At 40.5% G+C, this 17,054-nt stretch overlaps 2 protein-coding genes and 1 non-coding gene across 4 annotated transcripts; 1 reads left to right on the forward strand and 2 right to left on the reverse strand.

Annotated features, from left to right (window-relative positions):
* Positions 1-9,007: 9,007 nt before the first annotated feature.
* On the reverse strand, positions 9,008-9,091 carry TRNAY-GUA (transfer RNA tyrosine (anticodon GUA)). Its single transcript is given in 2 exon segments — positions 9,008-9,043; positions 9,055-9,091. It is a non-coding gene; the product is annotated as a tRNA-Tyr (tRNA).
* Positions 9,092-9,863: 772 nt separating this feature from the next.
* LOC108829866 (uncharacterized) lies at positions 9,864-13,467 on the reverse strand. 2 transcript variants are annotated; one of them, XM_018603459.2, is made up of 8 exons: positions 13,334-13,467; positions 12,895-12,944; positions 12,488-12,620; positions 12,348-12,402; positions 11,905-12,262; positions 10,774-11,826; positions 10,563-10,709; positions 9,864-10,484 (listed from the first exon to the last, which is right to left on the reverse strand). In XM_018603459.2, the coding sequence occupies exons 2-8, from the start codon at positions 12,919-12,921 to the stop codon at positions 10,050-10,052; spliced, it is 2,208 nt and encodes a 735-aa protein (XP_018458961.1). In that variant the 5' UTR covers positions 12,922-12,944; positions 13,334-13,467; the 3' UTR covers positions 9,864-10,049. The 2 variants fall into 2 exon arrangements, with proteins under 2 accessions (XP_018458961.1, XP_056854061.1); XM_056998081.1 differs by having other exon boundaries at positions 12,895-12,939; positions 13,334-13,440.
* Positions 13,468-15,172: 1,705 nt separating this feature from the next.
* LOC108835980 (uncharacterized) lies at positions 15,173-16,864 on the forward strand. Its single transcript, XM_056998088.1, is given in 5 exon segments — positions 15,173-15,798; positions 15,880-16,011; positions 16,100-16,126; positions 16,128-16,217; positions 16,306-16,864. Coding segments are annotated over 5 exon segments (876 nt in total). The 5' UTR covers positions 15,173-15,525; the 3' UTR covers positions 16,660-16,864.
* The last annotated feature ends 190 nt before the right edge of the window (positions 16,865-17,054 follow it).

Consider the following 17,054-nt stretch of genomic DNA (forward strand, 5'->3'; position numbering starts at 1 on the left):
TTGCCACTGCTCTATCAAGTTTACATTTTACTTTTCCGGATCTTCTTTTTCCCACCCACGAGAAAGAATTTCCTTTATATGGGAAATCTGGCATCCCACAATTATCTAGCATTGTTCGGAAGGGGATAAAAGAGCTCTCCAAGCGGCGTCTTCCTCCTCTCTTTTCATGATTGCCGGTAATTTCATTAAAATCACCAATCATGAACCAAGCTTTGTTACGTGTTGTACTCATGCGTGACAATCGTTCCCAAACTTGGTCTCGATGTCTAACCACAGGGTCACCATACACAAAAGTCATAAAAATCTCATGTCCTTCAAGTCTAGTCTCAACATCAATCATATGATTATCCGCATATAAAATGGTAACTGACGGATCATCCATATAAAAAAGTGCTAAACCTCCGCTCCGACCAACCGGATCAACCGTACAAACATGATCATAACCAAAAGACACTTGCACATCTTGCAAGAGATTCCGATTGTTTTTAGTCTCCGAAAGAAAAAGAAATCTAGGTAAAAAACAGTGATATAGTTCGGTGAGGTGCTCCTTTGTAAGGTCGGCACCCGCACCTTGACAATTCCAAGCGATTGTGTTCATTTGGGGATCTTGGGTGGCCTACTCCCCACCTTTGCAACTTTGTTTTTGTTCTTCGAAATTGGTTCTTCCTTGCCTGATTGCTGTGTAATTCCTGGTTGGGCCTCAGAAGAAGTTGAACCCAAGATAGGCCCACATTTGGCCTCCTTGAGTTTGGGTGAAGCCCGGCCCTTTAGCATGTTTCTCTTCCTCAACGAGACTCCAGCAGCAAAGGAACTAGACGATTCCTTTTTCTTCTTCAACGGAGACTGATATGCACGATTCGACGGTGATTTGTCGTGGAGATGGCCCGCAGTAGGAGTCTTCCCTGCAGCTCGGTTCTGTCCCCCGTTCTGTTTTGTCACCTCTAGAGTCTCTGTCGACTCTGTAGGGCCCTCTGTCAGACGAGTCTTGGGATCAGACGCCGTCGGGATTGCCGGCTCGTTTCCCTTTTGAGTTTCTTCAATTAACAGCTCATCTTCCTCCATCAGATCATCATCATCAACATCAAAGGTATCTCCATCAATCATCCAATCCTCTTCTTCCAATATTTTTTCTCCATTAGGATCTTCAATCGCCAATGCCTTGTCACTGTTCACCGAGTTATCTTTATCATCAGCTTCAACTTCCTGTTGCAGAGCCTCCTCTTCTTCCTCCATAGTTAACTCATACCAACTCTTTTTCTTTTTTTCACCACTATTATCAGATGGTAAGAGCAGTTGAGTCTGAGAGGTGGGGCGTGTATTCTCAGTGGCGAATTTGAGGCTTTTCTTTGCAGAGCTTACTGATTCAGATGAGTCTCCCAAATCGCCAACCTTGCCTTTTAATTTCCCATCCCCTGTAGATTTTTGCTGTAGAGCCAGTTTGAAAGGTCTTTCTCTTATGTGATCAGGGGAAAGGTTGATCTGTTTAGCCAGATTGGAGCACTCCAAAGGTTGTTTGGGAAGGTCGGCAGTAGGAGGAGCTTGTTGATGATCTCGAGTGTCCTCAGGTGCTCTCTTATCTGAAGGTGGAGCAGCTTGTCCCTCCCGAGTGCTTGCAGGAGCTTTCTCACCCTTTGAGCTAGAAGCTGAAGGTGCGTGTTTTCTCTCAGCCTTCCTAGCTTCTTCTCTATGTTTGCTCGCTATAAATGATTCATCGTACCTTCTCTTATTGTATGTCTCGTTATTAAGAGGAAAGGTATCACGGTCCCGACCACGAGGAGCATATCGTGTGTTCTCACGGTGGTCATCTCGCGGAGCATACCTGGAATCCATATGTTTCCATACGCTGTCCCGGTTATCTCTTTGAGTACCTTCCCCGGAGCGTTTCTCAAGATAGTTTGGAGGGTTTGGTGCAGCTGCACCGAGACGCTTGGAGAGGTCTCCATTCCTACTTGTGTCAATTCTGGGTTGTTGTCCTTGTTCTCTATTATCTTCCTTTGAGAGTCTAAATTGCTCTCTTTGTTCTTCAGATAGCAGGGGGAAAGATTCATCTTCGTGGGAGATGAGACGGCAAGACTTGCACCATCGGTGGAAGTTAACATATTCCAAGGTTACTGGAACAATTTCACCTGAGGGGAGCTGAGCACGGAGGGCAAATTTCAAAGGACGATCAGCATTTAGCTCCACCTGAAACTTGGCTGATTTTTCCTCCACCAAGCCAACACGTCCAAGTCCTCTCCCTAGAGCTCTGAAGATCGGTTCCATCCAGAAGTGAGTCGGGATTCCCATTGTAGTAACCCAAAAGGTCATGGTGTTTGGGAATGAGTCTCCAATATGTGGCTCCCATCTCTCTAACGCAAAGGACCATTTGTTGTAATGGCAAGGTCTTTTACTCAGCACCTTCAGTAAGTCTTCTTCTGAGTCAAAGTCGAATTGGAATCTATGGTTTCCCAAGTCCACTCCACGGACTCTGCCTTCAACATCCCATATACTTGGCCGTGGGAGGAGAGCAATGAGAGATTCAACGCTACGCCTTTCTCTGTTGAAGAGCCTTCCAACGAGGCTGTGTTTGTAGCGAGCTATCAGCTCTGAGTTATCCACTTGCGGAAGAATAACCAGGTCATCGTCCTCCTCGTCTTGTACTTGTGCCTTGAGTTTGTTTGAGCTTGTGAGTGATTTCGACATCTTTTTGTTTTACAGGCAGATTGTAGATCTAGAGCAATATGGTTTATATGAAGATTGAGGAAACTTGAAAGCGTGAAACAGAGCTCGAGGTCCACCGGTTAGAGACTTCAACGCCGTTTAACTCCCCTTCCTAAGTGGGAGCTGGGACCCAGCAAAGGAGAGAGTAGAGGAGACTTGAAACTGGATCTCAAGTTTAAAACAGGAACCAAAACACTACAAGGAGTGCAGGTGAGCTGTCTAAACTGAGACCATTTCTTGTCTGAGATACTGAAGCTTTCCAAAGGCTCCGAAGAGAACGAGAGTTCATGGCTTTGTGTGAATCAGACATGGTGAAGACGTTTGGATGTGTTGTAGGGATGCATAGCAGGTTGTCGCATGAACTGAAGAGCCGGAGCTAGTAAGAGCCACCGTCCGTACTTGATTTCCGATGAAGCATCTTGCCAAGAACCAGTGGATAAAGCTATTAGCGGTAAAAATTTGAAAAAGCTTTAAGAGTTGCAGAAGCTTTTCGGCTAGAAATGGAAAGGAACTGGTGGGTAAAAGAGTGCGTGTTGTTTAGGTCAGCGGGTAATGACTTTCATTGTTTTTTTTTTTTTTTTTTTGAATAATATGTAAAATTAATTCAGAAAAAAGTATTTGTTACAGCCTTAGCTACTGGAGACAGAGCATGTTTTTAAATAAAAAACAGAGCACTTGGTGAACAAACTATCTTGTGGAAAGCCAGAGTTGGAGAACACCTTCATGGTGTCGGATCTTCTTGGATATCATTAACAGACATTGATTTCGAATCTGTCTGTCAATCATTTTTATCAGCTGGTTTGGGAGAATTGGCAGGGAGCCGTGTCTGCGATTATTTCTTTCTCTCCAGAGGAAGTAGATAATGACTTGAAAACTATAGCGGAGGAGGAACAGCTTCAGCGTTGTATGAGAACGATCTGCAAGCAGTGCCATGATGTCTTGCCATTTATATGAGAAGCGGGAGAGAAGTAACTCTCGAAGAAGATTCGTCCATACATCCTGCGAATAGCTACATTCAAAAAACAGATGGTTCTTGGTTTCTAAATGCTGACGACAGAGAGTACAACTTGCATCAAGATTGATGTTCCAGGTAAGCATTATATCACCGGTTGTTAATCTGTTGTGCATGGCAAGCCATGTCATGAAAGCGAACTTCGGGGTCGCATTGGAGAACCAAACACTTTCATGCCAGTTCACCGACAGAGAAGAGGATCGGATTAAAGACCAGGTACTGCGGGTAACAAACTTTTGCTTGAAAGCATCCATACTATACTTCCAGACAGGTATATCTGAGCCCACTGATATCTTCTGCCGTTGCTTATCGAGGGCCTCCTCAATCATGTTATAGAGATCGTAACGGTAGCGATGTCGACGTCTCCGTCGAGTTAACGCTGACGAAACACTTGCATTTAAAGAGATGCCCATGTCAATGCTGCCCCTATCCCCCACTAGTTCTGATAGGCGTCCCATATCTGACCAAGCATCATACCAAAAAGATGTGTCAAGACCATTCCGCACTTCTATACGATGAAAACTTGCTGCCATGTCTCTATATTTCAAGAGCTTTTTCCACATCCAGGATTCTAGACTTGATGTACTTTTAACTGCCCAGAAAGTATCTCCCTTGAGCAGATAGGTCTTCACCCAGCAGGACCAGAGAGACTTTGTTGATGTGATACGTCAGATTAACTTCAGACAACAGGTTACATTCACTTCTTTTAAAGGTCGCAGTCCAAGTCCACCTTCTGACTTCAAGGTTGTTAATGTGTCCCATGCTATCTTCGCTCTTCTCTTGTTTAGAGATGGGCCAGACCATAAAAATGCACAGCATAAGCTGTTTATCTCCTTCAGGCACTCTCCTGGGAGACAGAAAGAGGACATCCAGAAGTTAGTAATGCTCATTAGGACAGACTTGATTAACTGTAGGCGACCTGCCATTGATAAAAACCGATTCGTCCAAAGACTGATACGCTTCTTTATCTTTTCAATAAGCGGCTGATAGTCATTCTTTCCCATTCTCTTTGTTAGAAGAGGTAGCCCAAGATACCGAACTGGTAGCACACCCACCGCCAAACCATACTGAGCTTGAATTCCCTGTCGTGCCTCATCATCAACCCCAGCACAAAATATTGTAGACTTCTCAACACTCATAAGAAGACCCGAGATGGCAGCAAATGTATTAAATACCTCCAGGATGCTTTCAATAGACCGCGAGTTTCCATCAGAAAACACAAGGATGTCGTCCGCGAAGCTTAAATGTGTGAGGCCAAGATTTTTACACTTTGGGTGGTAACCCATCCTTCGCTCAGCAGCTGATTTATCCAACAGCTTCGATAAGACATGCATGCTGATGACAAAAAGGTAAGGTGATAAAGCACAGCCCTGTCGTAATCCTCTATCACTCTTAAAAAAACCCGCCAACTCACCATTGACTTGAACCGAGAACAATGATGTTGTTACACAGAGGGAGATCCAATGAATAAATTTTTCCGGTAAACCCATCGCTGTTAAGGTGTTGATAAGAAAGGGCCATTGGACCGAGTCAAAGGCCTTTGATATGTCCACCTTGATCGCACACCGTCGAGATACTGTATCTTTGTGATAATCCTTAACAAGTTCTGTGGCAAGAAGTAGATTCTCAATAAGGAGCCTGTCCTTAACAAAGGCTGACTGATTCAGACTAATGAAGTCTGGCAGTAGCTTTTTGAGGCGATTTGCGATGATCTTTGATATTACTTTGTAAAGAACATTACAGCAAGAGATAGGTCGATAATCTTTCATCTTCCTTGCACCCGTGACCTTTGGGATGAGGGTCAGAATCGTAGTGTTAACCCCCTTCGGTAAAAAACCCTTCTCAAAGAAAGCTTTGACAGCAATGGCAAACTCTGATCCTATAATCGGCCAAGCAGACTTATAAAATTCAATGGTGTATCCATCTGGTCCAGGAGATTTATCTCTAGGCATTGCGAACAGAGTCTGTCGTACCTCCTCAGTAGTGATATCACGAGTCAGGTTCTCCCCATCCATATCAGAGCATCGGTACTGCAGGAGTTCCTGCAGCTCTGTTACTCCAATACCCGTAAAGCCTTCAGGTTTATGCTGCAGGAATTCTCGGAAATATTTCTCAGCTTCAGCCTTAATATCTGAAGGAGATGTTACCACCGCTCCATCTGCACACTCTATCTCTTTGATGGCGTTGATTATATCTCGGGCCGTTGCTCCTCGGTGGAAAACTTTATTATTTTTATCTCCCACATCTAACCAATGCATCTTCGATTTTTGTTTAAGAAAACTCTCCTCCAAACCTGAGACAAAATCCCATCTCTTATATGCTTCGCTTTCCTCCTCCATGTTCTGTTCAGTTGGGTTTCTCATCGTAGCATCCTGCTTAGCACAAAGCTCATCTAGCGAAGCCTTTGATTTTATGGACAAGTTCCCCATCCTTTCTCTCCCTAGCTTCCGAATGAAAGGCTTTAAGCCCTTTAACTTCTTTGAGAATCTGAAAAGCGATGATGTGGATGTGTGGATTGGCTCTGTGGTATCCCAGTACTGTTTCACTGTTGGCAAGAATTCCTCCAGCTCTGTTATGGCATTCACGAACTTAAACGGTCGCTTTGGACGAGTTAGCTCTGAATGAAGATTGATGCGGCAGCGGAGATGATCAGAACACCCTCCACTTTCAAAAACTGCATAGGATTGAGGATAAGCAGCCAACCAGTGATCGTTAAATAGAACACGATCAATCTTCTTGGATATAAGTCCCTCTGATCTCTTATTACTCCAGGTAAAATGGGGTCCATGCGAGCCTAAATCCATCAAGGAACAGTATTGCACAATCTCTCCAAAATCTCGCATTCCTTGAGTTACCATTGGTGAAATCTCATGTGACGAGTGATCCTCCATATCTAACGTCTCATTGAAATCTCCAGCAATCAACCATGGCTTATTACGAACAATAGGTGAATCTTGATGAAGTTTCAGATCCTTCCATAGTTCCTTTCTCTCTTCCATTGTGTTCAGAGCGTAGACAATGGAGTAAAAGAACTCCTGGTCTCCCTCCGTACATATAGAAACTGTGAGCATCTGTCCACTTTTAAAAAATGGCGTTACTCTAATGTCTGGTCTCCACACCAACCAGATTCTTCCTCTCGTGTTATATTCATAATTTGAGATCATACTCCAACCTTGAAAGACTGTCGATAGTATTCTCTCACTCCTGCCCTCTTTAACTTTAGTTTCTAGCAGACCACCAAACATGAAGTCTTGTTCTCTGATCCATTTCTGTACAACCAAATGCTTCTTCTTTTTATTAAAACCGCGGATATTCCAGAAGAAACCCGACATATTAAAGTTTTCTTGAGGTACGTTTTTTCCCCGCTGTACTCGCCAAATTGCTTGTACTTTGGGACCTTTTCTCAGCTGCAGGCTTTGTCGAACCTTTTATTTGTCGAGTAGATGTCCTCCGAGTGTTACCATCTACCACCCCTTGGTTCTGCTGCTCCATACTCTTTTGATCATCCGAAACAATATTAGTTTGATCCTCCACTATCTCGCCTTCTTCACTTTCATCATCTTCCTCATGTATAACATTACCACTTTCAGTTTGGTCCTCACTTAAAACGGCAAAACGAGATGGAGAGCTAATAGCACCAGTCTCCTCATTCTTTTTTGCGGCAATACGTCCCTGCTTAGAAGGTGACACATCCGTCCAACTTCGCTCTTCTAGACCAGTAACCTTTAGCTGACTCTCTACAACTGTGTCCTCTCTTAATTTTTCATGCCCATCCTTTTCTTTTGCCACCTCACACGCATCTACGTTTGCTACTTCCTGCAGCTCGTCCCTACCATCTTCCTTCTCACTTTCACCCACAACTTCCTCCTCTCTACCATTCGATACCTCATCCTCTTCTAGAATTACTGCTAAAGCCGCAACTTCATTTGAGGAACTAGAATCTCCGTGTTGCTGTGGTGTAGAGTCAACATCAACAACCTTAGTTTCTTCAGTCACTACCTCTTTCCTTTTGAGAATTCTTATATTCTTTCCTTTTCCTCCACATGTTGCACCCATATGTCCCCATCGAGAACATAAGGAGCACTTTGGTGGCAGCCAAGGATATTCAAATTGAACATCTCCTGCAACACCTAGTTTGGACTTAAAATGATGGGACTTTGGTAATTCCTTCGTCACATCTGCTTCCACAAAGACTTTGGCTTCCTCAAAGCTTTTACAGAGTATTGTGTCTGGGTGCAACCTTTTAGGTTTACCAACTGCACTAGCAATAAAACCAAGACCCTTCCATGTAAACATTTTCCTTGGAACATTCTTCATAATTACCCACATGGGTATCGTTGTGATCTCGGCTTCCTCTTCCTCCTCCGGCGACCACTTTGATACAACCATTGGGATGTTTGCAATGTTCCACATCCCTCTACGCAAGATCCGTGCTCTTGTGTTAGCATCTTTGATCCTGAACTTGACAGTAGTCTTGTCCACTTCAAACACTTCGATTTTTATTAACTGATTACCCAAAGGCCAAATCTTGTTTACTATTGCGTGAATCTTCGCAACATGTGGGGCAGTGTCCATGAACTTCCCTTCAACAAGATCTTCCCACAACGGGACTGTGTCCTGGATTACTCCATCCGGAACTTCCACATACTCCTTTCCCTCCTCCGTTCTAAATGACAGCACATGTTCTGCCAAAACCGAACCAGATTGAGTCACCGTAGCGTATGACACTTTCCTTCCTTCTTTCACTGTGATACTGCTCTTCTCCTTTCCCACCAGAGGCGGAAAATCAGCCAGATCCGGCGCCGGAGGCGGCCCGGACATCGTTGCGTGAGGAGAAATCAAGAAAACCCTAATCACCAAAAAAATCGCCTTGCCACGTCACCAAAAAAATCGCCTTTCTTCCCTACTTTCGACTTTCATTGTTTGTCGTGTCTGGGAGAAAAATTTTCCACGCACATTTGTAGAGTTGTTTACCGTAACTTTTCAAATTTATAAGAATCATATTCTGAATTTTTCCACGCAAAAGAAAAGAAAAAGAATCATATTATGAACTAAAATTTCATCCATAATCTGAAAACGCAAAAAATTTGAAGTGAATACGCAACTTAAAAATAAATGTAAAACAAAAAAAAAGAGAAGAATACAATGTGAACTAATAAATTAAGTATAAGGATGTAGTTGTAATTATTTTGCTCGCCTAAAAGTGTTCTTCAACGAGAAGAAAAAAAGCCTTGGAAGGTATAAAAACTCATAACCAGAATAAAGGCCAACAAAGAGATCTCAAAGGGGAAAAATTCCGACCTGCCGGAATCGAACCAGCGACCTAAAGATTACAGCAACTACTACAGTCTTCCGCTCTACCAACTGAGCTAAGGTCGGTTTGCAGAATATTCGAGTTTAAACTAATTTAATCGTAAACAAAACTAAGCTCAAGGGACATGAAACAGTGGATACAAAGTAGGCCTGGGCGTTCGGGTACCCATTCGGGTTCGGTTCGGGTTTTTCGGATTTCGGTTCTATTTTGTAACACCTTCTAGGTCCCATTCTAGTAAATCTACAAGTTCGGTTCGGGTTCGGATATAACACATCGGTTTCGGTTCGGTTCGGTTAATACCCGAAGTAACCATATATCATTCGGATTCGGGTTATATCAGATCGGTTCGGATATACCCTAAGTAAAATCTAAAATTCAATAGAAAAACATAAAAATATATACTTATTTATATATAATGGAGTATTTAAGATATTTTTTAAAAAAATTAGATACTTATTGTTAGATATCATGTTGAAATAAACATGAAATTGAATATTTGAAGTACATATTTATGTTTTAAATATTTATATTATATATTAATTCGGACATTCGAATCGGTTTGTTCGGATATTTTTCGGGTTTTTCGGGTTTTCGGGTTTTTCGGATTATCCATTCGGGTTCGGTTAATAACACTTCGGGTTCGGATATGTTTTGTAACACCCTACAAGATCCATTCGGATATTTTTTAGAATTCGGATTCGGTTCGGATCGGGTTTTTCGGTTCGGGTTCGGTTCGGATTTCGGGTTACGGGTTTTATGCCCAGCCCTAATACAAAGTACAACTGCTCCTTGTTATCAAACCGCAACACATCACGAGAATAACCAGAACACGATATATAATTTTTAGCATCCATTTATTTGACGCCACTTAAATGAAAGAGTTTGTCAGTTCAAAGTAATTTTCATTACAAATTGTTCGTCAAAAGATTTGAAGTTATGCATGAAACTTTCGGTAACAACAACAAAAATTATTATCAGGGTAAGATCCCTAATATAAGAATTGATAAAAGGTTTTTAAGATATTCAGCACTCGATTCTCACAGCTCCACTCTCAGAGGAAACGAACTTAGGTTTCCTAATGACTGCCTCCATGCATTGAATCACATCTCCAACTCTAAAATCATTCCACTCTCCCATCACAAGCCCACACTCGTTCCCTTTCCCTACCTGTTCCACGTCTTGTTTCTCCCGTTTCAGCGACGCACACGACCCTTCAAACACCACTTCTCCACTCCTTAACAGCCTCATCATCCCGCTTCTACATACCCTACCATCCATCACTTTGCAACCCGCGATGCTCACTCCATCTTCCTCGCTTCTTCTCTTTCCCAACACCTTGAAAATGCTGAGAACTTCAGCTTCACCAGCCACCTCCAGCTCTGAGATTCCTGGTGCTTTCTCTACAATCAAGTTCCCTATGTCTTCGAGCAGATGGTATATCACACGGTGATGGAATACCTAAGAGATCATCATTTGTTACAACGTTAAACCTCTCTCCACAATACAAATGCCAAATCAAGAGCATAAACCATATACCTTGACGCTGGCTTGAGTCGCGGAGAGATTGCCAGAACCTCCACCCTTAACGTTAAAGGCAACGATACACGCACCGCAAGCTTGTGCCCTCTCTAAATCAGAGTGAGACACTGCTCCTACTCCACTATGAACAATGTTCACAAAAACCTATCCAAATAAAAACCATAAGAAAACAATCACAAACACATAGACTTCACTAAAGTATACGCACCTGTGGGCTATTCAACGTTCTTAGGGCGTCAGCAACAGCCTGTGCAGTTCCTTGCACGTCAGACTTAACTATTATGGGTAACTCAACTCGAACAAACCCTTCTTCAGACTCTGCTTCTTTCTTCTCTGCTTCAGCTATTCTAGCTTCATCTGCTTTCAACAACCGATCTCTTTCGTATTTCCTTTTCCTCCCTTCACTAAGCATCTTCGCTCGTTCCTCTGACTCCACTACAATGACATCGTCACCAGCCATGGGAAGACCCTTAAGCCCTTCAATCTCAACTGGCATTGCTGGTGTTGCTCGGTCCGTTTGCTTACCGGCCATATCCCTGATAGCCCTGAGTCTTCCCCACTGAGACCCAATAACTACGTGATGACCACTCACCAACGTCCCAGCCTTCACAATAATGGTGGCTAAAGGTCCACGGCCTTTGTCGAGCCGAGCCTCCACCACATATGCTTGAGCTGGTCCTTCCACACGTGCTTTAAGGTCCATATCCACTGCTTCTAGAAGCAGAGCTTCTTCTAACTTGTCTAGCCCTGTGCTCTTCATAGCAGACACCTCAACAACCTGAACGTTTCCTCCAATATCTTCAAGCTCAATCCCCTCAGCTGCGAGCTGGTTCTTAACTCTTTCCGGATTAGCTCCCGGTTTATCGCATTTATTGATAGCAACCACAATCGGAACATTCGCCGATCTAGCGTGTGCAATAGCCTCGAGAGTCTGCGGCATCACACCATCATCAGCAGCGACCACTAAGACGACTATATCAGTAACAGCAGCTCCCCTAGCACGCATCTCACTGAAAGCGGCGTGACCTGGCGTGTCTAGGAAGGTGATTGAAGTGCCGGAGTCCGGCATGCCAACCACGAACGCACCCACGTGCTGAGTGATCCCACCGGCTTCTCTTGCCGCCACGGAGGTGTTTCTTAAAGCGTCCAACAGAGAGGTCTTCCCATGATCGACATGGCCCATTACTGTTACAACCGGAGGCCTTGGGAGGATTTGTGATCCTTCTGTGGTATGTTGCCTCCTTACATTGATTCCTATTTCCTGCAAAAGAAAAAGATCTTAACATGAAATGCCCTGCAAGATCCATTATCTTGGAACTAGAGGGTGGGTTCACTTTACCATTGCAAGAAGCTCGGCGACATCTATGCTGATTGCGTCAAATTCGGAACTAACGGTTTCACCAACATTGAGGAGAATGCTCTGCAAAACCGCCAATGACTCGCCAGTACGCTTGGAGAACTCAAGTAAGGTCATGCCTTCGAATACGTCGACTGTTTTCTCGGCCAGTCCCTTTGCCAATCTCTGCAGCCTAGGAGGCACATAAGGAGCTTCAACGGGTGGCTTATCCGTTTTCTTCTCCCGTTTTGAGAACTTTCCTTTCGTTTTGACAGTCTGTTTCTTGAGCTCACGATGGCTAAGCGGGCGATCAGGATCCTCTTTTCTTCTCGCCAGTGTTTCTCGGCTTGCATGAAAGTACCTGTTCAGAAAAAACACAGGACAGTGATCATTTCTACAGAATCATATAAGGGAGAACGATTAAAGAGTGTAGGCGAATGGTTTACCTTATGGATGTTAAGGTTGGGGAAGATTGATGATTAGGCGAGCTGAACCCGAAACCTAAAACATGAATAAATATTTTCTTTATCAATTTTCAACAATGTTAGGATTGAATCTTGTAACCATCCTTTTGCACTAGGCTTACCATTAATGTACCGAGCGAATGAGAAAGCGACACTTTGAGAAGTGCTTTTCAAAAACATAGAGGAAACATGCGTCTCTGTGGATGCTGCTACCCGAGGAAGAACCAAACCTCTTTTAAAAGAGGCTTGAATGCCCTGTAAACATATGTGAAATGGTAGTAAAAATGAGACAGAAATGGACAAAAAAAGTGAAGACTAATAATGCTTCACAACGTTTCACTTAATCTTCAATCAACAGGCTTCACGTTCATCCATGGATAAACACATACTCGTATGTGTAATCACATTCAAGCAAATGGCTGAAAGAGTTCGAAATCTAAGCTAAAGGCCTTAATTCATAAAAGAAACAGATTGAGAAACCAAGAAAAGGAAGCTAAAGCTATAATCTCTTTGGACGAATGAAGATTACCTTCTTGCCTAAGTGCCTCAACGCCATTCATACGACAATCAATCTCTGCACTGAAACAAAAACCCTCAATTTGGTAAGCATGAAATTTTCATTTAGAAACAAAACCAAGTTGAGATAATGTCCTAACAGATTCTTCTCGACCCAAATCCTCTAAATAAAAGAACTCCTAGTTACAAATTGGATTGTTCGTTATCTGTTGGAGTCAATTGTTTTCTAAAAAGGAGATATACAGATTCCTTTGGTGGGTCGGAGTCAGATTGCACCAGAGATTGACAATGTTTTAGAGTTCAAGTCGTTAAGATAAATAAATATAATCAACGATGCATATGTCGGCAGTAACTTCGTTTCGGCAAATGAATGAACACCTTGCGCGCATACAAACTCAAAAACAAAAAAAATAGAAAACACAAAAAACAAACAAGAGCAAGTGTTATCTAACCTTGGAAGTTTGGATCAGGATACAGGGAGGATCTCTTGTCTTGTGGAGTCGTCTTGTCTCTCGGACAATCGTGGCAGATTGGTCGGAACTGAGAAGCGAAGAAGAAGAAGAAACCTTAGGGAAGGTAAGAAACAAAAAGATCAGAAGCACAAAAATCTCCCTTTCTATTTGGGCTTTTAACTTGGCTAAACTTTAACCCATTACATTTTTAAGCCCAAACAAAAATAAAACAAAACCCTTTCAAGTTTGTTTAGGGTGTGTTATTGGTTTACATAATTTTAAGGATTTGAAAGAACAAATCAAATTACTGTATTTGTTATTGGTTATGTGATCTTATAATCCATATTCAAATTCATTGTTATTGGTTTTATTATTTCAAAATAATTTTAAATCAGGTGTGTTACAATAATAATGATTTGTTTAAGGATTTGATTTAAAATTGGATTTGAATGGATATATGAGTGATTTAAATTAAAAACAAGATTTTGATCTGCGCTTCAAAAGCGCAAAGTTTTTTCGGTAATAATAATATTATATATAAATTAGTATTTTGTTTTGATGTACATTATTAAAGTATAAAGTTGTATTATATCAGAGAAATAAATGGTTTTCTTTTTAAAATAATATAATTTATCAGTTAGTTTATTTGATATTTTTATGTTAAACATCATTTTTATATGCTTTATACGTTTTATAAGATTACATTTTTGATTCAGTGAAACATAAGATTTATTTGGCGGATTTTGTACTAATGTAATAGTAAAAATTTGTAAGATTTTTAAGCAAAATTTTTTTTGTATTCAATCAAGATCTATGGTCAAACCGATTTGACCATAGATCCAATGATCCATACATAATCTTGGTCAAGATAAAGTTAAAACTTGATATATAAAAACCTAATAAAATTTGATAAAACTCAAAAATTCATCATCAACCCGCAATCCGATAAATAAATACTATAATTAATAAATAATAGCATTGCTGTAAATATTTTTAAAATAGAAGAGCTCCTAGAAAACTGTTTTATATATAGATATATTATTTACGGAATAATTTTTTGCAACGGAGTTCTCACATTAAGAGTTAGACTAGTTAGTGTCGTTGTTAATAAATAACTATATATATTAACAATAAAATTTATATTTATATTAACCCATAATATTTTAAATTTTAATATTCCCAATAAAATAGTTTAATGATTTAATTATATATATATATATATATATATATATATATATATATATATTGTGCGAGTGTTGTTACAAAATGTGTCACTTACTACTTCAAAACAAAAAAAAACCGTGATATATCAAAATATAAAATGTCTTCTTTTTGAAAATTGGCTTAAAATATCAAATGTTATTATATCTAAAAAATATATTTTTTTACAAAATTATGTATTGAATTAAAAAGGTCAACTATAGTTGTAGATATAAATAGAAAATATATAACTGCACAATACGAACTAGAGACCAGTATAAATCAGATAAAAATCACATAAAAACAAAAATAAAATTAGAAGATTAAACTAAAACAAGTAGATTAAATATCTACACAACTATAAAAAATAGAATATATCTCCTATCAAATTATTTTAACAATTAAAATATGAAATTTAGTTAATTGCAACAAAAATAAAGATTCCAACAAAAAAGTTTCATAGAAAATGCTAAAAATAATAAATATAAATAATTATTATGTAAATATAAATTTACACGTAATCAAATATTTTTTAAAATTAAAAACAAATGTTAAATTAATTTTCTGCGCGACGAGTTATAAAAAAAAAGAGAAAGGAAAGATATATATTTTTATTATATCATCGTGTTATAGAAAAAGCGTGTGATGGGGTAAATAAAAATCAAGAAAGAGAGGCAGACCCCGTTCTCTCCGAAATTGACAAAACAAAAAAGCTCCCAGATCCTCTTCTGTCTGGTTCCGTTTCTAAAATCGTGCTTTGATTCTTCTCTCCTCCAAAGGTTTTATCTAATCACCAATCCGATTTGATTCCCATATTCATCTTTTGTAACCCTAACTAATTTCAAAAATCGAAAATCGAGTCTCAAAAACCTGAATTGTTTTTTCTCCAATTATTTGATTCCCGTTTTTGTTTGATTCAAATCAGATAAGCTTCTTTTGTCACTACCTAACTAAGTCTGTTGTCTGTAAATTATGTAAACACTTTAGCAGATATGGATCTAAAGGGACAGCTAGACAGGTTCAAGAAACAGCAAGAAAGATGCCAATCTACTCTCTCAAGCATCAATGCTTCCCGAGCACCACCTTCTGCTCCTTCCAGGCCCTCCTCCTCCTCCTCCTCCTCCTCTGTTCCTGCTGCCACCAGCCTCAAGCCTGCACCTCCCGTCAAATTCTCCAACGACACCGAGCGTCTTCAGTTTATCAACAGCATCAGGAAAGGTCCTGTCGGTGCTCAAATCAAGCGTGTCATTGAGCTTCTCTTTGAGGTCTCTTGCCTTCCTTCTTTGCTTCCTTTCTTTTTGTATATGTATATGTGGAGAGTTGAAATTGTGTTCTTCCTCTTGTAGACAAGACAAGCCTTCACACCGGAGCAGATTAACGAAAGGTGTTATGTTGATATGCTTTCGAATAAAGCTGTCTTTGATAGTCTCAGGAACAATCCCAAAGTTTATTACGACGGAAGAAGGTTCTCTTACAAGGTAATAAGGTTGATTCATTATTGAAAAGGGTACTTCAAGTGTTTTTTTTTTTTTTGCTTACAATCAATCCTTGTGTCATGTCCACCAGGCTAAGCATGATGTTAAAGACAAGAAACCAGCTTCTCTCGCTTATCAAGAAGTATCCTGCTGGGATTGCAGCTGTTGATCTCAAAGACGCTTACCCTAATGTCATGGATGATCTACAGGTACACCCTTTTTGGTTTCTTGAAACCAAGACAGTTATTTTTAATGAATTTTTTTTTTCAAGATTGTGATTGTGTATTTATTGTGTAGGCTCTGAAAGCTTCAAAACACATATGGTTCCTGTCAAACGCTGATTCACAAGAGGACATTGCTTATCCAAACGACTTCAAGGGGCAGATTGAGGTTGACGACGAGTTCAAATCTCTGTTCCGTGACATAGACATTCCCAGCGACCTTCTTGATGTGGAGAAGGAGCTGCAGAAGATTGGTTTGAAGCCTGTGATGAACACTGCACAGAGGAGAGCCGCTGCACAGATCCAAGGGGTATCGAATAAACCCAAGCAGAAGAAGAAGAAACAAGAGATCAGCAAGAGAACCAAACTCACCAACGCTCATCTTCCTGAGCTCTTCCAGAACCTCAACGCCAGCAGTTCCCGGAACTAAAAACTTCATAAATTGAATATGATTATGTCGGTTCGAAGACTGTTACTGGAGATTGAGCCCCAGTTTTTTTCGTATTATTCGGACATAATTTACATAGACCAAAACGCAATTTGTATTGATGTATGAGTTTACAATAGCTTTCATGTATTACAGCGGAAAAAAAAAACTCATCCATATGTAAACAAGAAGATACTTTACCAATGCTTATGACGTCTTAAGAGACTAGTGTTGGCTAGTACTTCACTTATTGAATATAATAGCCAAAACTACTCCGTCTTAAATGGAGAAGGTTTATGCATGTATTGATATATTGTTGGCTTTTTTAACACCAAATTGTAACTGAACGTTAGATATATTTCAAGTGGAAGGTTACATTACACATTAGACTCAGTGTC

This window comes from Raphanus sativus, chromosome 2 (assembly GCF_000801105.2).
Source record: "Raphanus sativus cultivar WK10039 chromosome 2, ASM80110v3, whole genome shotgun sequence".
NCBI classification, from domain to species: domain Eukaryota; kingdom Viridiplantae; phylum Streptophyta; class Magnoliopsida; order Brassicales; family Brassicaceae; genus Raphanus; species Raphanus sativus.

Excerpts from the sequence above, each read along its gene's own strand:
- LOC108829866 (XM_018603459.2), bottom strand. The coding sequence starts at position 12,921 with ATGGCGTTGAGGCACTTAGGCAAGAAG. Across the intron at positions 12,621-12,894 it reads TGAGGCACTTAGGCAAGAAG|GGCATTCAAGCCTCTTTTAA; the intron begins GTAATCTTCATT and ends ATATGTTTACAG. Across the intron at positions 12,403-12,487 it reads ATTCGCTCGGTACATTAATG|GTTTCGGGTTCAGCTCGCCT; the intron begins GTAAGCCTAGTG and ends TTCATGTTTTAG.